Here is a 21,976-nt window from a genome sequence, read left to right as displayed (position 1 = left end):
CTTGTAGCTCGGTCCATCATCTTGGCGGCTTTTGCACATCTTGGCAAAATGGTTCTTGCCTCCGCACTTGTTGCACGTTTTCCCTCTGGTGACTAAACAGTCACTCGCTTTGTGCGAACTCCTTCCGCATCGGTAGCATGGGCCTCGACTTTGTCCGCCTTTTCTGTCGCCGTGTTGGAACGGACTTTTCTGGCCTTTTTCACCGACGACTCGGTAGGCCGACTCTCCTTCTTTCTTCGGCTCCTGCTCCGGACTCGGATTGACTTCTTTTGTCAGATTCATCTCTTGAAGTTTCTTTGCCTGTACTCGGACCTGCAGAAACGACTCCCACATTTTGATTGCATCTTCTGCCGTCAGGTGCTGTGCCTCAAGCATTCTGACTTGCAGCGAAGAGTGCGGACACCGTGAGATTATCATATCACGAATGAGCTCAGTTTTCTGCTCCCGAGTAAAGTCACACTTCTCTGCCTGTTTCTTCAAGCGCCCCACAAAATCTCTAATATTTTCATCTCGGTCCATCATGGTCATGTTGTGGAATATGTTCCTTTCGTACAGAGTTCGGACCTGGGGTTTAAGAATACGTCTCAGCTTTGCTTTGGTGCGTTCATAGTCATTTGGCAGTGCTGAATCGGATTCAATTTCAGCCATATCCTTTAGTTTCTGTTGGATGTCAGTGCCCAGTAAATGAAGCAGCAGTGCTCTCTTCCGAGTCACTTCTTCTATGCCTAAAGCACACAGGTACACTTCAAATCCATCTAGCCATATATCGAAGTCTTCACCTTCATGGAACTTCTCTGGAGTGCTGAGACTGAGCGCCATATTTACTTGCTGTGGCCTGTTCCGGGTCCACAGTGATATATTCAATTATACGCAACAGTCGCGACTCAGTTCACCGTTCAGCCTCACTCCAACTCAATCAAACGTCTGTTAAGTTACTTTGCACCAATCTTCTCTCAAATAAAAATTATCATGATAACACTCGATATCTGACGTTACGTTACTCTACTTAATTAATATCTCATCCTCGTCGCCATTATGTTGTAACTTAGAGTTCGTTTAGTTTAATTCCTGTATTCAAGTGCCTTACATATTCAAGACCAAATTATAACACCGTTCAGTTTTCAGTTTGTGCCGAGAGAACGCTCAAATTTTCTCAGATAAAATATCGCGTTCTCGGCACGTACAGTTAAAACACGGATACCTCTTATGAGGTTAGTGACCTCTGACATAAAAGGTCAGTGACCAACACAACAACGAGCTTGCGTTGCACACTATAAAAATAAACAGAGTTGAAATTACACAAGAAATTAGAAAACACGCGCCACATAGGTATACATATCGCTGACTCCTCATCCAGACTGCAGATTTTTTGGCATCTAGGTCATCTAGGTCAGCGAAAGAATTCATAGGGAATGGTGAGGCAACACAAACAGAGCGGAGCAACCTGGTCATGGACGGATTCAATGAAACTACGAGCACCGTCAAAGCTCCAAGTTGAATCCCACTCACAGAACTGGCTGCCAGAGAATGGCGACCGCTTCCGCAATTGGGCCAAACTGGCAGCTCCAACAGCCCCGTAAAACCATCAAAAACCAACCTTACCCAAATCATCCCACTGTGCTTAAAATCAAAATACCATAGGCGGCGGAACGGGGAGGGCACCGGGGCACCGTGCCCCCCTTTGATTTTGGCATTTTAACATTAGCCCTATGGACGTTGCATGGAAAGAATGGGACCAAAAGTCGGCAGTGCCCCCCTTTGATTGAAGGTGTTCCGCCGCTACTGCAAAATACCACACTGCAGCCCCCTGCACTGCCCACTGTCCCACTGCCCACGCAAGCTCGTATAACCGCCGACGCAGTGACAATACAAGTCACGAAACTGTCCGGAAAAAGGCTGAGTTTATCTAAACATTATTGAATCTTCTGAGAAATAAATAATATATATATATATATATATATATATATATATATATATATATATTGTCAAACAGCTTCATGCTCGCTTCAGCGATTTTTCACGTCATCTTGAGCGCGGTGAAACTTGCTGCTTCCTATCCTGGCCCTGGGACAGTGAGAAAGCCACTGGGTCTTCAGTCTTCACCATATCTATAATCTATGATCTTCACCGCTACAAGGTCTAAACTCTACAACCTGTTTGGACCTCGAATCAGGCCATGAGTCGGCAGGGATCTCTGCAGCAGAGCCGTTTGGCGAGAACGAAGGCCGTATACCACCAGGCCGAGGCCCGACTATATGCTTCTCAACATCTGCAGCGTGCACCAGCAACACCTGCAGCTGCGGGAGTCGCGGGACGGCGGCGTAGTTCACCGTCCCGCCGCCAGGTGCGGTCGCGTCCGGGCTCCGCGGGCCTGGCGGCGCGGCGCGAGCGGCGGCGACGCGGCGTCACCACACACGCTGAGGTGGGCGGAGGCGGCGCCGGGTGGCCGAGCGGTCGCGGCGCCCAGTCGAGCAGAGGCACGATGGAGCTCCGGTGCGCCGTGGTGCTGGCGCTCTGCGGAATCGTCTCCGGTGAGTGTCAGAACTCGGGACTCATGGGCTCCTCCGACCTTGTGGGTTGACCTCGCCGGCTGGTGCGTAGGACCGCGGGCACACCTGGGCCGCGCCAAACCGCGGCGTACCGTAATTGGGCGTCGTTTGCAATGCCAAGGTCAGCGTTCCGGGCTGCTGGACCAGATTGGCGTCGCAAAGGCGTTATAACGCAGGGCTGGGGGACGCCAGTAAACCAGCAATAGCTCAAAGGTGCGCTGTGTGACAAAAGCAAATGGCTGTGTTGTGGTTGACTCGCAGATCGGATGTATGGAAATTGGATTGGACGGTAGACGGAATAATGACCTGGGTCATGCTAGCTAGACAGACCGTGGCCAAACCTCTCGCGGAAATGGGGCTCGGAACGGGGTCTCAAGGAGGGGCCGTTCTTATAGATAAACCTATCATAGCTCTCAGGACAGGCCAGCCTCTAGTGGTTTGACTGAAGGACCGATGCCGTCTATTCACAAAGCCAGTAATTCTCATAAATGTGATAGCGATGCACTTATATATCGAAGAATCAATTAAAACTGAAATGTATCAGTAATATGCTTCTTATATCGGCTGAATCACCGATTCAATAGCTTCCTGTTTCAGACGGTCACACAATGCAAATTGCAAAAGCATCTAAATGGAAAGTGAAACAGACCATTTAATGCACACTTTCTTGGCGCTGCGGTGCGGCGACAATTCAGGAAAACCATACGTTGCTGTGAACCATCTGATGTACCTAGAAGGAAACTGTGTCGTTTAAAAGGACTAGGACTGAAATCCACCACGCAGGAACTTGGTCGACACTGGACAGGGAAGGTTACAGGAAACAATGAACTAACGTAAAAGGAAGGTCGCCCATAGTAATGAGAATCAGATACCTTGGATCTTAACTATACAACTGTTGATCTTGGAATAAAAGGTGCTCAACGTTCTTTGCATAAAAACTCGTGCCTTGGCGGGAGGGTGCATTTTGCGCCCCCCCCCCCCCCCTTCCCCCCCCCGCCCCCTGCGATTCTACCCATGCCGGTTTTCCCGCCGCCCTTTTCAACACACCTTACCACGCATCTTTTTAGTGCATTTTATGACAAATATGTTATATGAAGGTCATATAAAGGCCAGGTCGCCGGGCCACGTCAGCAGATTTAAGTAATGTAAGACGAGCAATGTTAAATGCTCGCCCCAGCCCTAGCTGCCCGACTGAGCGACTCATTCGTCTGTCAGCGATGGACATGAGTGGTAAGAGATTTGAAACCTTAAACCTCGGCGGCACAGGGGGTTGATGCAACCCTCCTAAGGTTTTTTTCGCGAATAACTCGCGTAAAAAGCGGCCGATCGCGACGAAACTTTCAGTACCCTCGTATTGATCAATTTTACACATACCCTACAACTTTTATGACCCTGACCCACATGACCTTTGCCCTGTGACCTACTTTCCGAGACCATGTTTGGCCGGAATCGCGATTCGGCGTATGTCGACTCGCATTAGCCGCGCGTTTGCAAGCTTTTCGTGGTTTCAAACGTTCAAACGTGTGACTTGATGTTGCTCCCATGCATAATTGTGGATGCCAAGGTCAGCTGAAGGTTACGTCAGGTCATTGACCGTTGGTGACCTCGGTTCACTTTTTCGTGTTTTACATGTCAGTTTCTATATAGGCTAGTTTTTGGAGCTGAATTCGAATTTAGCAACCAGTTGATAATTTACGAAGTAGTGTTGGTGCCATCGTAACATGTTACGAAGCTGTCAGAGGCGGTTGACACATACTACGAATACCCGTCACGACCCCTACCGGCTGACCTGACCTGACCTGATCCGACCTGGTCTAAATGCTTAAAGACATCATCTGTGATAAAAAAAAAATAACACAATATTCATGATAAGCACCCCGAAAACCCCCAATTAGCAGCAGCACTTAACGACTTCCTAACAAGTAACCGTTTTTCCAAACTTTTGGGTCATTAACCTGAACTGGAAGGTCAACCGATGACCTGGGACCTTAAAATTGGGTATCGTCGGGCGTCGGCTTCCTCTCGTGACGGGCAGCACGCTCGTTTTTTGTGAAGCTCTATCTCGATCAGGAGACAAACGCGAGGGGCGGGGTTCGTACCCCCCCCCCCCTCCCCCTTGTGCCGTCTAAGGACGCAAAATGGCCTGTGCCGGCGAGGGTTAATATTTTTTATATAGGTCAATGACCTAAGTTCAGGTCAATTTTGCGACCTCTCTATCATGATCCAATGGAAAATTGTTATGAAACTGCGCACCCTTTGAACGAGTTATTCCAAACACAGATATTGTTTATTGTGCTCATATTGAAAAGGCTGAAAAACAGAATTGATCGTATGTCATCCAACGCTCATGTTAAGAACATCAACAACAACAACAAGAATTTTAGGTAGGTAGTAAGTAGGTATGCCTATAGACAGTAATATAATATCTTTTGGTGTCTTCTTTCTTGGTCGTGGACGTACTTACATTTGTGAACTGAGAATACCGATTGTCGACAGCCGATAGTGATGCCCCATGTTTATGGCTCAGTTCCATGTCGGCTGATACGGACTTGCTGGACACCTTCTAAAGACGGCTGCTATCATCTCCCTCGAGGGGCCAGCGACGCCTCTTCTCGGAACTTTCCTTCCCGGAAATGGGAGCTTCCATGCTTTGGCGCCTCCCGGGTTTGGGAGCAATCTCTGAGCGCGGAATAACAGAGTTGAGTTTGTCACGTTGGCTGGTTATAAGCAACTGAATGTAATTTTTAATCGAAATTACATTTATGCAGCTTTGGGCCTGGGGGTAAGCCCCTAGTCGCCCCTCCCCTCGATCCACCACTGCACACCTTCACGTGCAGACCGTGATTTGTAATTACAGTCGGCACATAACTGGTCAGTGCAGTGGTCACATTACTGAAGAAGCTGGGATTTCCACGGTGAAATCATCATTTGTTGGGCGAAAGCTTTTCATTGTCGTTCTCGCCAAAGCCGGTGCATGGACGTCAGATGACATGCCGCTCCGAGATCACGCCACAATAAGACCTGGCGCTGCAAATGCGCCACAAATGTGTCGCGCTACGCCGCAGCTCGTCCCGCTGAACGGGTTGAGCTGCGACCTTGGGACTTTCTATGCGGCAGCTGGCTAGTCCCCGGCGGTCGCTCCGGTACAATCGGGAGCGGGCGGCCGGCGCCGCCGCGGCCCTCGGAATATGTAGAACTCACGCTGCAGCGTAACGGTAATCTTGGAGCGACGCGGCCGGCGCGCGGTCACGTGACCCGCACAGGACGCCATGCGGCGGGTCACGTGCCGCCGCCCGGCGCAGATCTAGTGAGGTCGGGTTGGCGTCGGAGGACAGCGGGCTCCCTGCTCGCTGAGCTGACGGGGTACCTGCGGCCCTGTCAAACATCCCGAGCTGCCATCTTTCCCGGAAACTGGCGCGCATTCATCAGACATTGCCATTAAAAGATAGTGATCACTTACACGCGACCTCTGCATACAATATTGGCCACAGAACATCTTCCACCCTTGTCTCTTCAGTCTCTGACATTCTTCCTCGAACATTTACGTGCCCGAGTGGACCTGGCGGCGAACTATATGTCGCCACTGAAAACACGCAGAGGGTCCGTCCGTCTCCGGCACGCTGATCAACTATTCATGAACTTCTGTGAAGCGACTCGATCCAAGACGGCCAGTTTAAAGGGACTGTTGCCACGCTGCGCGGACGCATTGACTCAGCAGCGATCAGAGGAGCCCCGAGCTGCCGGTGTGAGAGGACGCCGGATAGACCGTGCGGGCGGGGCGGGCCGGTCCCTTGGGTCGTGCCTCTGATAAAGGGTGCTGCAGAGGCCCTATCGAGAACCAGGTAACGGTATATGCACATGCGAACTACCGGGCTTCTCACAAAAGTCGGACCAATTTCTTTTGCGGATAATGAACTGGAAACAATATTTAAACGAAACAAATGCACGTGAAAAGAAAGCAAATTTTTAGGAGATTTATATGATACCATACTTGTTGAGTTTCAAAAATGAGACAGTGGTCTTAAGACGCAAAAGCAAACTCAAAGAAATTCTACTTTCAGAATAAGTCGGTCGTTTCAACACAACGGAACTTCCGCAATCTTTTTTTGTGCAAAGTAAGCACCATCTTCAAATGCTATTTTCCACGTTGTTGAAAGTTTCTGGCTCGAGGAAATGTTAACTGCGGGTTCAAAGAACATAGCGGCGGCCGCAAACCTAATCAAAGAAGCCCGGCGAACGTCGCTCGTGTGAGAGATGCGCTATACCCAGGCTGTCAACGGTCAGCGATACCGGATAACCCTGACAAATGTTTGGAGTGTCCTGCAGACCACAATGGGCAGCGATCCTGAACCACTCAAATGCCAATAGTTCCAGCTAGACGTTTTCACGGCCAATACCGCTAAATAAAACCGGGAGTGGCTGCAGGAGCGCTCCGGGCAGCGTGTGATCTCGAGGTTTGAGACACATCCGTGACCAGCGAGCTCCCCGGACTTGACCCCACCGGACTTTTTCCTTTAGGACCACCTCAAGTCCCAGGTGTACCGAAACCACCCAAGAAGTCCGAAAGACCTGAAGGGTGCAATGAGGTCGGCGGTGCGCAGCCTGCCACCTTTCGCGTGCCGTGCTGCAACAGAGGCCGCGCTGCGCGGGGCTTAACTGTGCGTCGAGCGAAACGGGGGTCATCTCGAACAGGTCCGGCAAGGCTCAGTAAGGCGATCGCCGACGGTCGAAATCCCCCGAAACAAAATATTTTTAACCAGGCTTTCAGATGATACCTGATTTATTTTTGTAACACTGACACACCCTAAAATATATTAATTATAAATTCGTCCGACTTTTGTGAGAAGCCCGGTACATGCGCCGATAATGTTTGCACATGAACACATAGTGCATATTCGGTCGCGTGTGCTGTCTGATATAGGTATGTTTGAGGTAAGTACATACCAACCTTCAAGCATTTTTTTATAGAAATCAAATAGAAGGCCGGGAGAGAAGACTTATCTATGCAACCATAATTTAATCGATAAAACCAGTGCTTTCCGCATACTCGCTATAACACTAAACATTATAGATAGGTATCTCTATATCTCCATGGGCATTAGGTCACATGTCCGGCCCAATGAAATAAAACGCAAACATATCGTTCAATTATGTATTTAGTTGTCATTAACGTAATGTCAGCAGTTTGTTTACTTATAAGTTATACAGCATACACACATACCATAAGATCCCAATCATTCTTAGCTTTTCAGTCCATATAAATTTGTCATGGGTATGTGGATTCGTTACTGTGCAATAAGGAGACGATTGTTATTAGCATGTGATATGACAGTGATAGACTAAGAGGTTTATCTCGCTTATGATAATACCGGTTTCTTCAATTCGATTTGATTGCTTTTTATAAATGGTCGGAGTCGGCCCGATAAAGCTGCAGGGCGGTAGGCTGTGCCGCCGGGCATCCCTGCGTGCGGCGCAGTCTACCTCGCAGTGAATGGCTGTCATGGGAGATGTCGCCTGTTGGTAGACTGTACCGCAGTACACTGATCCGTGGCGGAACAGACTACTGACGTTCTTACTTCAGTTCTTTCAGTTGGCCCACTGCGTTTTTTTCGTACAAGGACCTCTGCCAATTGCAAGTCGGACCATTGCCAACCAGTCCTTAGCGTAGCGATGGATGTACCTAAATCAATTCGTTAAAAGATAATTGTATTCATGCTGGGAATTACAAAAGCCTTCAGGAGGTGCACACCAACTAACGATAATCGATCGAATAAAATCGTTTGTCGCCGTTTTGTATTTCTTTGTTTGAGAAAGTTGAGTGCCTTCACCTTCTGTTATCGGTGAAATACGTATGGAGAGCGAGGCACGTTAGAAGGCGAAATTGTTCTGTCGTCTATGTATGTACTGTGTTCTTTATTTTTATTTGTTTTATTTTCAGCACACGCAGGTACAGATGAAGCCGTGAGCATGGAGTGAAAAGCGTCATGTGAGCGTGCCGTCAATCAATAGCTTTACAGTGGCAATTTTGTCTTTTAGTTGTCTGTTCAATGACTGGCAGTGGCCCCTGATACGCCGTTTCTCATTGGACGGCAGGCCCAGCCGTTACTGATTGGTAAACATAGTCTCTGTCGGTGGCCGGGTGTCGCGCCAGACGCCTGGCCTGGAGTGGGAGGTGCACCATCCGACGGCCGTAGCATATCGATATGAGAGATAAAAAAACTTAACTTTTCTGTTCCTATACATTGTGGCGATACTGTCGGTAAAATAACAAATCACCTCTTCTATCCCTTGCCCGGCGAGGGGGGTTGATGCACCCCCCCCCCAAGGTTTTTCGCAAATAACGCAAAAACGGAGGCGCTACAAATTAGGCATACCCTCTAGGGCAACCTTTCTGCACCTGTCCTGAAAATTTCAAGTCACAGTCTTTTCAGGTCAGGTCACCAGGTCACAAAAACCGGTACAAGGTCAGGGGAAAATTGGACTACATAGTTTAGCGGCAACTGAATGACAGAGTTATTCGTTGATAGCGTGGGTGCTATGGCACGTAGCGCTACCAAATTTCAGCCACAACTTGGGGCATCTATTTGACACTTGACCTGGGAGTTTTGGATTCCAGTGACCTGAGGTCAGGTCACAAGGTCACAAAAACCGGTACATAGTCAAAATGGCACTAAAAATGCACTACTTTGTTCATGGAAACAGTTCTTCATCGATTTGATTCAAACTTGCAGGATATGCTTAGGTCACCGAGTGGCATCATATACACCCAATTTTTTCGAATTCGGTTGACCTGAGGTCATCTCGAGGTCATGACAATTTTTAAGGAAAGTTGCCCGAATGTGTAAAGATAAGAGATGTGTGCTTTCTTTTAACGTTTTTGTCTTGTACTACCTTGATTTACATCTACTTGGTGTTTGCAAGCTACAAGAACGCTTGGGTCGGGTCAACTGAGGTCAACCAAGGTCAAACTACGTTTTTGCTAATAACTTGGCACACAATGAGGCTAAAGCTTCAAAAACGGTGTTGTTGTGTTCTTTGTGATCAGGCGGTTCGAATGTTGTGCGATATGATGCATTTTGATCAATTTAAACGTAATTAATTGCTTTAAGTTCACTTGATTTTTAAGAAAATATTAAGCTTATTTAAAATGGTTACAAAATATATCATTCGATGCGCAAGGACGTCCTGAATTCACTGGTGCTTTTATTTTTGCTCTATCTTTACTAGGTAAAATGTTATAAGCGAACAACTTTGGACATGTTTTAGTGATATTTTCGCACTAATACCCCCAAAAACCCCCTAAATATTGACTTAGGGTCACCAAATTTTCACGGGGGCAAGATCTCCTATGGAGCCACCTACCCTGTAAATTTGCCGTTTCTAATTCTAAGTGCCATAGGAGCCAATCGCCAGGGGGGGGGGGGTCGTACCAGTCCCCCCCTCGCCGTCCGTGTAATTGAAAAGGCCCTCGCCCGGCGAGGGCTATAGTGCAGCGTTTAGGGAAAGGAGTGACTTCGGCGGCCAGTGCACTGGCCGCCGGACTGAAAATAAATTACGCTGTGATGCGAAGTGAATAACGGTTCTATTGGAAAGCAAATCCGTATTTTAGCTGTGGCAGCTGATGCAGCTAAGTGAAAAAAACAGATTTTTGGAAAGCGGGTCAGTATTTCAACTGCAGCGGTAGATGGGAGCTATGGCATGCTGAGAGAAATGGCTGAGTGAGAGAGACTGAGACAAGTCAATGCCATTTTCCCAGGGTACCAATTCTGTTCACCCAGTGAGGTAACGTTCGTACCGCACGGATTGCATCATGCATTACACTCGGCAGCGATCGTTAGAAATTCGCCGTCTCTGACGAGCGTATCATCGTTTGCGGCGACTTTATGTACGCCAACTGGACATGAGTTGGTTTATTGTTTCTGGTGATGGACGGCATGCACTGGACTCATGTTTGTCCGTTTTCCTTTGATCGTTCGTCGATGCCGTCTGGGATGCTGATGCCAGGTTATCCCGTTTGAGTCTGTAAGCCAGCACCTCCGCGTTGTGACCTTTGGGACCCTGGTGACCTCTATGATCTTTGTGACCTTTGTGAGATTTGTGACCTTTGTGAGCTTTGTGAGCTTTGTGAGATTTGTGAGCTTTGTGACCTATATGACCTTTCTGACTTTTGTGACCTTTGAGAACTCTCTGATCCTTATGATCTTTGTGACCTTTGTGACCTGTGTGCCCGCAGGTCAGAAGCCGGGCTTCAACGACCATGCGCAGACGGAGTCGACAGTGAACAGTGCACCGGGCGGCATGGTGTCCATCCAGTGTTCGGTGCACCCCGGGGGCCGGGTGCTCTGGTACAAACAAGGTGAGGAGACACCCGCTGCAGGTCACCCGCTTGGGGGTGCGGTAACGGCACTGTCACCGACACTGGCCTGTGGCGTAACTCGTAACCATGCAGCAGTTAGTCTGTAGCCGATCAGTCCTGAATGAAAAGTGTGTTTAGATGTAGCGTCTAAATGTGTGCATAAAATGAGACATTGAACAGACGTTTCTTAGCTCACAAGCCCTCTGATTATTCAATAGGAGGAACGCTAAATAGCCATCCCCTCTACGATGAGACGGTTTGACGAAAGTTACATGAACAAAAAACGCCATTCTCTTCAATGCATAGCGTAGTTATGTGGGTACTTGATGTTTTGTTTATCCCGATGGCTAAAAAAGTAGGATGCTTAGAAAAAGCTACATCTTTTAGTATTGCGGGTCCTCTCCTGCTTCTACGGCTTCTCTTGTATCGGAGCCTTGACATGCTGAGTTCAAAATACGCCAAAGCTCCTCCCCCACTTCTATGTATATCCGCTCGGCCGTGCCTGTTCCGGCATCTGAATGGCGGTCGATATTGGCCGGATCGTGCCGGTCCATAGCCTCCGGTACATACAAACAGCGGCTGTGTGAGCGGCGGAACCAGCCGACAGTCCACCCACACATCCAGTCTCGCCCTCTCAGCCCGGTCCTGTGCTCAAAGTTCAGGGGCCCGTAACGGTGCACAGTCGGTGCTGATGACTCGCTCCTGCCGCTCCTAAATGTCGCCGTCAGGCGCGATCCCCGTGATGAGACAGGTGGTCCCCTGTTCGGCTTCGCTCCCCATGCTGGAGAGGGGCGAGCGGAGTCCTCCGCGGCAGACACGGTCCCCCTTGAGCAGACAGGTGGCTCCTGCCCACCCCTGTGCGGGGGAGGGCCGAACAGGTTCCTGCTGACAGACCCCGTCACCGCCAGTTCCGCCGCGTGGGGACACCGGTCGGTTAGGGCGGCACGTCACTGTGGAACGGTGGGGAGGGGGTACTGAGGGGGTGGGGTGGCTGTCGCCGCACGATTCAAGGTTGCACGACGCATTCGCAAGCCGCACAGGCCACCCGCCGGCGTCCGCCCGCAACTTCGCTCCCAACGTGCACACATTGCACCGTGCGGTGTGCACACTGAGCTGTGCACGGTGCACGTTGAACACGCAGTGCGGTGGCACGCACGACCCCGCCGGCCGGTCCACCGAGCCGGTCGGTGCAGTTGGTGTAGGACTCCTCTGTGACGGTGCAGCGGCTTGGCCGGCTTAGCCTGTCATGTCCCATGTCTCCCCGCGCGGTGTGGTAGAGGTCACCCGTGCCGCGCGGTGTGGTAGAGGTCACCCGCGCCGCGCGGTGTGGTAGAGGTCACCCGTGCCGCGCGGTGTGGTAGAGGTCACCCGTGCCGCGCGGTGTGGTAGAGGTCACCCGCGCGCGGTGTGGTAGAGGTCACCCGCGCCGCCGCCTGGTAGAGGTCACCCGCGCGCGGTGTGGTAGAGGTTACCCGTGCCGCGCGGTGTGGTAGAGGTCACCCGCGCCGCGCGGTGTGGTAGAGGTTACCCGTGCCGCGCGGTGTGGTAGAGGTCACCCGCGCCGCGCGGTGTGGTAGAGGTCACCCGCGCCGCGCGGTGTGGTAGAGGTCACCCGTGCCGCGCGGTGTGGTAGAGGTCACCCGTGCCGCGCGGTGTGGTAGAGGTCACCCGTGCCGCGCGGTGTGGTAGAGGTCACCCGTGCCGCGCGGTGTGGTAGAGGTCACCCGCGCCGCCGCCTGGTAGAGGTCACCCGCGCGCGGTGTGGTAGAGGTCACCCGTGCCGCGCGGTGTGGTAGAGGTCACCCGCGCCGCGCGGTGTGGTAGAGGTCACCCGTGCCGCGCGGTGTGGTAGAGGTCACCCGTGCCGCGCGGTGTGGTAGAGGTCACCCGCGCCGCGCGGTGTGGTAGAGGTCACCCGCGCCGCCGCCTGGTAGAGGTCACCCGCGCGCGGTGTGGTAGAGGTCACCCGTGCCGCGCGGTGTGGTAGAGGTCACCCGCGCCGCGCGGTGTGGTAGAGGTCACCCGTGCCGCGCGGTGTGGTAGAGGTCACCCGTGCCGCGCGGTGTGGTAGAGGTCACCCGTGCCGCGCGGTGTGGTAGAGGTCACCCGTGCCGCCGCCTGGTAGAGGTCACCTCCGCCAGAGAGCAGCAACTCGGGTCGCCGTCGCTCTCGCTCTCTCCTCTCGAAGCCGCGTCGCCCTTGCTCGACAGGTCAACAGCGGAGCTGGCGTGCTGCCAGGAATGGACGCTCGATCCGGTTATGGGGCTATGATGAAATAGCGCACTGGGCATTAGTCAGGGGTCTTAGGACATACATGCAATATGGCGCTGGAATTTTACCCAGATTAAAGCGTTCGTAAGTTTGTGTGCTAACTCCCTTTAACCCTATTAGTGGCAGGGGGGGGTTGTTTTTATCCACCCCTCAGGTTTTTCGGGAATATCTCCGAAACCGCTGAAGCTACGATGCTGAAATTTTCTGACTTTTCCTAAAACTAAATCGGGCACATTCCCTGAAAATTTCAAGTTCATAACTTTACCAGGGGCGGCTCCAGAGCACTGGGAATTGGGGGGTCCTATTCGTGAAGCGAGTCATTTGGGCGAAGATCACGATGCTGCACCAGTTTTACGAACAGTGAATGAAAGGTATCATGTGATAACATATACAAAGTTATTGTGCATCCTCTTTTGACACGTTTTTGCTATAATAGGCGGATCCAGGCGTCCAAAAAGGGGGGTTATTTTTTACCTCCCAACATAGGTGCCCTGACACCGCCTATGCATGACCAATACAATTTTAGTCGTTCTCTCATAAGAAAATTGTAACATAACAAGACCATTGCCACCCTTTTTAGAAACAGTACCAACAAAAACCTTAATTACTATACTTTTTGTGTACCCCCAATCTCAATGATCTGTATCCGCCTATGATTTTTGAAAATGTATATTTTTAGGATCCATGTAAATTCCTGGTTCATTCTCTATCGATCGGCAAAAGTTGCGTTAAGATTGGTTCAGAAACCTGGCCGTGATAAACAGTCTAAAATGTATCTGCAATTTGCCCTTTTTTACCCCCCTCTACCCCCCTATTGACATTTTTTAATTTTATTTTTTTTAGAAATGTAGATCTCGTTGAGCCAAATCGAATGCCGTTTGAATTTTGAAAATCGGCCCGTTAGATCTCGAGATATCAAGGGGGGGTCGTAAACAGCCCCCCCCCCCCCTGCCACTAATATGGGGTAGCCAGGAGCCTGCCACTAATAGGGTTAAAGATTAATGCCTCTTGCTTTACGAGCTGTTGAACTGTTGAACTCTTCTAGTTTCGAGATTACTTCAGTGACATTTGTTCTTTAATTCGATTAATCACAAGGCTTGGAACAATGATAAGTTCTCAACATATGTATCGCCATTAATTATTTACACAATGAAATATAACGATGGCTGGTTGAGGCCATAACGCTCAACATCAATCGTTGGCATTTTTTGTAGGATGCCTGTAAGTGCCTACTGCCTATATAGGTATCAATAAGATATCTGAGAGCCCGCGCGACTGTCCAGGACCTGACTGGTTGTCCTGTGGAGGCTGGAGAAGTGTGACCGGCGTCTGCGGGCGCCCGCTGCTGTGCGGGCTCCCACGGGTCACTGTAGCTCGGGAGTGGGTCAGGAGGTCTGTAAGAGGTGCGGCGTCCGTCGCTGCCGCGGTCTGGGCTCCTTGGTCGGGGCGGCTGAGGGCGAGGCCTCACAGGACGACCGGTGATGCGACCCAGACCAATAACGGTACCGCCAGGAGCCACTCAGACACAGCCCGTCGATAAGAAAGCGAATAAAACATCACAAAATAGTGATGGAAGACCTTTATTTTGAGAGGGATGTGGCGATATAACGGCGTGGTTGGCACTTTTTATTATTCATAGCGCTGGCACTCATCTTTTCATATATAGGTTCAACATGAGGTTTGTTGATCCAGTCGTTTGGTTCCGTGCACTGCGCATTTACGTACCCTCTCGATGTGCCAATAACGTGCCGGGTGAATACCTAGCGTAAGCAGATGACCTTCCCAAGACCCATCGTTTCACAAATAAAGTCTCGGTGATTCTGTGAAGTTCGGACATTTCTCTCACTTCCCGGGTATCCCGTGACCAGAACAGCGAAGCACAGGGGCGGCCGACGGCACCTACTTAGCCTCCCTTCTACCTTTAAAACCGGACCGAACTGGTTATCAGCGGTGCCAGCCGAGGACGACCCGCTCTGTTTTCCCCCTGTGACGTCATGAGACGCCGTGACGTCACATCGCGGCGTCTGACTTCTGCCTGGTGCCGGTACATCATTGTGAAACATATATGGTAGCCAGGCATGCCCGATACGGAACGGCAAGAGCAAGACCGATATACGCGTATATCGGCGAGACATTGAATAGCGTGAGCTGTTAGGTCATTTGAGGTCTTTTGCGGGCCGTTTCTCAGTATTTGACTAAACATCTAGTAAGAAAAAGTAGGTACTAAGGTAAAAGGAGTGCTGACCCGACATCTGATCCCACTGCCAGATCCCAGTTTGCGCCACCCGTCCCCAGCACTGCTCGGCTGACCGGCCGCCTGACCCGGCGATAGGCCTGTTAAGATGACAGAGATTGAATACCTGGTATGGCTGCAGAGAGCATAACACACACGGCAGTGTTACAGGGTCGTGAAATGAAACGGTCCTCACAGGCACATAAACACGGTCGTCTAAGATAATAACCAACATTGAATGGATCCTAATTCGCGTGGTAGCTTACTTCAGTCATACTGGGGCACGTTTTACCAGAAACGGTGGGCCTTCGTGCTTCGAGCTACGGCTCATTTATAGGTATTTATTATTTGCTGTGTGATTTAGCAGAAATTTGCATTAGAGCTCTTGCTCCCCAAAAGCAGTGTTCGCCACGGGCCGGGCCAGCCCAACGGGCCATGGGCCGGGCTGGGCTACGGGCTGGGCCGGGCCCCCAAATATCATTAGTTAACGGGCTATGGACGGGCCGGGCCAAGAGCTTTGTGGACTATGGGTTTTGCGACTGTCAATTTAAGAAAATTTGGAAACTGATGCAAACAAAACCCACTGGGAAAATACTAAAACTAAACCAAATTTAAGCAATGTGAAAGAAAACCTACTTCATATTGAATTTTGGGAATCTTGAGAATTATCCAATATCACATCATGTCACACATAGGAGGGTTTTCATAAAAATTCCGCAACCAAAAAGATCAGAGAATCTCCAGCATCATTAGTTTGTTAATAAAAGTTAAAATGTAGTTATCAGAATAACTTACTTAGCACTACAACTCCAAAAACTAAGAAGCCACTCAACAATGATGGGCTACAGGGCTACATTAAGTTGAACACTCATATATGGCGATAGTGAGACAATTCCAACACAGTCTTTTTTCCTTCACCGACGGCTTTTTAACGAACAGAACCTTAAAAGGATACTCACGAATCACACTGTAAGTAACGAGAAATTCTACAGAGTATTTCGCGATGAAAGCTTCCTTAAATGTCCATAAATTTGTCAAAATAAATCACAACAACAACCCATCCACTTCTCAACAAAATTTCCCATCATGGCGCTATGCAAGCGCTATGTTTATGTGGCGGCATCTATAGGTGGTAGTATACACCAAGATTACTTTACTACTCGTATACACAGCAGTATATCAAATAAATACGTTTTTTAAGTTAGTATCAAGCTTAAAAACAAAATGCAACAAATAGAAAATAAAACCTAGATCACGAAGTCTGAAAACTCGAACGAAAAACAAAATAAGAACTTGATTATATATGTTTTATTATACAATTGGTCAGAATCGCTACCTGCCGCAGCTGCGACAATCAAGAAGTGTTCGCTCATTTTCAATTGATGATGATGATGCGTAAAAGTCGCAAAGGTACCCAATGACATTTCAAACTTACCATGTTTTCTGTTTACGCTGCTAGCGATATCCATATCTTGAAAAGAGCCTAACATAAAATAGCAAGGAAAGCAGCAGATAGTTGTCCACAGAGATTCGGTTGACACGTGGGCATGAATTGAAAATAGATTAAATCAGTTTTGCTGATAAATGGATGGATTTTCTCTTTTTTGGAAGACAGTGCTAAAGCTAGTGTCACCTATTCTGTATGCTTTCTCAGGCTTTTGATATTGCAGCATCAATGGAGTGAATTTAACAGCAAGGTCAATCCCAGACATGAGACAGATTCATCAATTCCCATAAGTCAAGCTTTTTTTCTGCTGGTAAGTGCTGGGAAGTAAAGAGTAAGTTGCAAATACTTCCTTCAAGTATGCATTAGAGTCACCAATTATGCATGATAATGTTCACACACATCAGCTTGCAAGATAACTTTACTCATAGAATGTGGTTAATATAATCATGTTAACTTTTTATAGGTGTGTAATCATGACCTAATTGACTAAGGTGCTTGCTGTTACTGTTAACATTTGTGCCATAGGTACTTGAAATGATTATATTCATTGAAAAGAAGGGAGTCATGATTGTCATGTTAATATTCATGCAATTTGAATTGTTCTCAAAATAGTGTAATCAATCATGCTTATTATAGCAATAGACTAAGACAATAACTAGATTGCTATTTTTGACGGGCCGGGCCGGGCTGGGCTTGGACATTTTGCCAAGAGCGGGCTACGGGCTGGGCCGGGCTCTGAACCCATGGGCCCGGGCCGGGCTGGGCTGGGGATTTTGGGGCCCGTGGCGAACACTGCCCAAAAGGCAAAAAGTATCAAAATAAACGTTTTGGCAGAAAACGTTGGAGAAAAGAATGGAGCGATGTAACCATGACCCGGGTCACTGACCCCACCCCCAACCCTCCCCCGCTGACTGACCACCCAATGACCGCGTGGCGACCGCCCCCCCCCCCCCTCCCCAACAGCTGACTGGTAGCCCTGTAACCCCGGTCAGGTCACTGACCCCGCCCCTCCCCTCCGTGTGCCGACAGACGAGAATGGTAAGATGGAGGTGGCTCACGACTCGTTCTTGATCCTCAGTGACAGCCGGTTTCAGCTCAAATCGGACAACGGCGCCTACATCCTTACGGTAAGGCACGGCGCCGGCACTGCACGGCCGACCCGGGCCACCTCTGCCGGTAGGTGTGCCGTGCGAGCGCTAGGGCCTCCGGGTTTCTGTCTTACCAATCGCGGTTCCTTGTAACAACATATCATCTTTTACATTGCTGCTCCCCGGTTGTTCCGCATTCTGTCAACTGATGGCATTGATTCGCGTGCTACTTACAGCATTCTGCACGCTAGATGAATTCGCGTCTATCGGTGCACAGCCGGCGGCCCGCGGTGAACACTGAACACTGACCGGAGACCCACCATGTATTGTCGTCCTCAGATTCAGCCTACCGCTGAGGAGGACTCGGGGATCTACATGTGTGAGAGCAGCGACCAGCACGGCTCCACGTACAAACACACGTTCACGGTAAGACACGTTAGCGTTCACGGTAACTGGTAAGACACGTTCACGTTCACGGTAAGACGTCCGTGATGTCAAGCTGCAGACGATATTAGCTAAATGGGTAGTCGGTGTCACTTGACACTTGGTCTTGGTTCCTCCATTGGCTGCTTGAATTTACAAAAGGGTGACTGTAATTAGGTCTTGATTTTTTTTTTTTGAATCAATTCGAATTTTCAGCTCGGTGGAGCTCATTTAGGCCACACATGATTGGAGCTTGTAGGTAGGTATCGATAATTCGCGCACACCACTAATATGCAATTTAAGTTTCTTAGGGTTTGTCATGACGAAATAAGTAACTCAGCCTAAAACATTTTTTTTTTTTTTTTGTTCAACAGCTTCTGCGTATATCTAGCATACTTCTCCATAGGCGTAGGAACAGGGGGGGCCGGGGGGCCATGGCCCCCCCACTTTTTAGCCATTTTTTAAAGTAAAATCTTTATTTTTTATTTAAATACAAAACTAAGAGCAGGAAATGATTCAGCAAGGTGAGATGAGCACAAAACTGCAAAGAATTTCTTCATAGGGGTATTGGGGCTCCCACAAAGTGACATTGAAGTTTCGCTGGCCCCCCCACTTTTCGTGAGGTTCCTACGCCCATGTACTTCTCCCAAAAGCGAACTCATGCACGTTTCACCCCACTTCAGGTGAACATCGGGGACGGAAACAGCGCCACTCGAGCTACTGCGGCTGCTTTCGGAACTATTACTGCCGCCCTGCTGCTTCTGCTATAGATGTCAGCACCAGCATCGGTTTCGTCTCTAGAGGACGAAGTGAAGCTGAAATTGGTCGTGGTGCGTGGGAGATCGCTGGATGAGACGTGTCGACAGGTCTTTGGGTTATGAAAGTGGCTCTGAAGGTTAACACCTGACTATAAGAGGATTCGTGACTGTACTTGTGATGCCCTGCGTACCTGGTGAGTGACGAGGTCACAGAAAACGTTGTTTGGCCATAACACCACGCTGATGATTGGTGGGTTGCGAGTGTTAGTGGCGCGTCCGATGAACTTGACGGTAGGTAGGCATGTGTTAATGAGCTAAATGTAAGCTATGCTTCAGAAGCGTCTTCTGAGCTATCAGTTGTGAGCACCTGAACATTGAGCTTTTGCACAAGCATCTCGATTGCGTAATTTGTTTCGATGCACGAGCATCCAGCATCCTAGATTTATATTCGTCACAAAGCCATGGTAGGAGTTTAAATGTTTTAAATTACATTTAGCTAATGCGATGATGTGCCTTCTGCTCACTGTGCTGACTTTCTTGTCCTTTTATCTTCAGAACTTATCCATTCTATTCCTTGGGCAGCTGTATCGGGATGACGATTAGGGGAGAGTGGGGTAATTTGGCCGCTTTTTTTAGAAAACGATGTAACTAAAAATCGACAACACATTTCTGCATTTTCTCAACGCTGACAGGTGTGGCATACATTTTACTTTCTTGGACAGTAAACTTGAAATGATAGAGTAACTACTTGTATTGAAATTGTGACGTATTACAAAGGTCTGCAAAGCGGCCAAATTGCCCCACTAGCAGGGTTATTTGGCCGGGGGTGTGGGGCAATTTGGCCGGTGTTAGTTTGAGGCCATGATTTTTGTTCTAGGCGAGTCAGCTTCACATTCAGCAATGACGCGTGTCCTACGACGCATTTGAAGCATTTTGGAGGTTGACTCAGCCGTCAGAGGGGTCGAAAATAGTCAAAATAACGGCTCTAGATGCGATGACAGTTTTTTACGAATAGCTTTTAAAGTAATCAAGCTACGCCAAAACTAAAAGTACCATCGTAATTCTCTCGTCATTCCGCATCGAAACATGTATGCGTTGACCTCGAGAGGTCAAGGTCAAAGGTTGGCTTCAGGTCACGTTACCTCAGGTCGCTTGACCTCAAGGTTACGTGAGTTCAAGGTCATCATGTATACCATTTGATGCGCCTTGACGAGCTGAACACAATGATACCATTTGCGCGGCTGTATCTTTTTTCTGTAAGTATTTATTAGCAAAAAAGCGTTAGGTAACCTTTGATGACGTCACATGCCCTTACAGCTGTCCAATAGGAAATATGGCATCAAGGTAGTCAAAGTTGATCATGAATTATGTCCTTTATGGTATAATTGACCATGACAACTCGGCCGTCCCAGCAAAGTGACTCTGAGCGCACCGGCCAAGTTGCCCCGCTAGTCCCGGCCAAATAACCCCACATTGCCATTCTGAAATTTTTTGTTTATAAAGTCGTCATGGCTGTACAGAACTAGATGAAATTGCTCTTGGAACCGCTGAACACCCTCAAAAATGGCGCTATAATGTTGGAATTCGTTTACAGCCCAAATACTACATGTTATACAAATTTTTAAACGGAAGTAAAAGTTACCATTTTCTAACGAAATTCACCTTTTATTAATTTTGAATAAAACTAAGCGGGGGAAAGTTTTGACATTTGTTCTCGAGTTAGTTCTGCCGACGACAAATGAATAGAGACTAAAGTTATTTCATTCACTTTTATCAGCTTTCGTATGTACAGGTGGGGGCGGCCAATTTACACCACCGGCCAAATTACCCCACTCTCCCCTACTGCAACACAGCCAGTGCGGTCAGCCTGGGTGACCGTTTATCCGTCTGGGAGGCTATTGGCCTGTTTCACTACTCCGGTAGCTATTTCTCACACGGAACTGGCATAGCAACAGCGACATTTCAGTTGCTGGTCAAATCAACTCTGTGTCCCCTTTATCCATTCAGCACACGGTCCAAACATGGATATAGTTAGGTGCACTATCCGTCAAAGCAAAAACAAAGTGCATGAAACTGTGTGCATTTATTCAAAGACTAATGAGATGAGCATTAAATTTATCCGCATATCTAAAATGAGGAATAACCTTGCAGTGTTTGAAATAAGACGCCGGTGTCATGGGCCGAATTATATTACGTATTTGGTAGTTAACCGAATGCTAGCAATAAGTGTGAGTGATAATTACGAGTACGTCACAGCATGGGAGTAAAGTAGCCGTCGTTAGAAAGTGTATTGCATATCATGATCACACAAGTATGGATGTAGCCTTGCCTGCCAGCCTTACCTGCCTTACCTACCTACCACCTTCCATTCACTCACCTAAATCAATGCATTTAGTTTACCACACTAACATGTTCGCGTATCTTTTACTTTTCTTGCTGACCCGATGTAACGGAAACTGCATTTAGCTTATGTTACGCCTGCTATCGTAGAGGTACGGTTAGCTATTTTCGATTAGTTGGTGTATGATTTTTTGTCGTTTACCTAGAAGTAGGAGGAGAAATTAGTAGGAACCTAAGCGAAAATTGTCCGGTATCGTGTGTAGGTAACGCGTATTACAGTAACGTTAATTAAAGTTACGGTATTTGATTTGGCTTGTGATGTGATAATTTATCGTGTATTGCAATGTGATAAAATACACCTAGTTTACTAGATGTTTTCAGGCGTTTCTATTTTGCAGCTTCGTTATGCAGTGGGTCGTGCACTCCGGGAATGGTTGCAGCAGATTCTGCCCCCCCCGCGCCCCGCTGGGGGGGGGGGCAGAATCTGCCCCCCTCCTGTTTTTCGCCAATA

At 48.7% G+C, this 21,976-nt stretch overlaps 1 protein-coding gene across 1 annotated transcript; it reads left to right on the top strand.

Moving 5' to 3' along the window:
* The first annotated feature begins 2,415 nt into the window (after window positions 1-2,415).
* On the top strand, window positions 2,416-21,841 carry LOC122391023. The gene is made up of 5 exons (XM_043384546.1): window positions 2,416-2,531; window positions 10,783-10,905; window positions 17,886-17,983; window positions 18,284-18,370; window positions 19,051-21,841. Exons 1-5 carry the CDS (start codon window positions 2,483-2,485, stop codon window positions 19,135-19,137), a joined length of 444 nt encoding a protein of 147 aa, XP_043240481.1. The 5' UTR covers window positions 2,416-2,482; the 3' UTR covers window positions 19,138-21,841.
* Window positions 21,842-21,976: the final 135 nt, after the last annotated feature.

Source organism: Amphibalanus amphitrite, unplaced genomic scaffold, assembly GCF_019059575.1.
Source record: "Amphibalanus amphitrite isolate SeventyFive unplaced genomic scaffold, NRLGWU_Aamphi_draft 000021F_arrow, whole genome shotgun sequence".
Classification (NCBI taxonomy): domain Eukaryota; kingdom Metazoa; phylum Arthropoda; class Thecostraca; order Balanomorpha; family Balanidae; genus Amphibalanus; species Amphibalanus amphitrite.
This window is presented reverse-complemented; position numbering and strand designations above follow the sequence as displayed.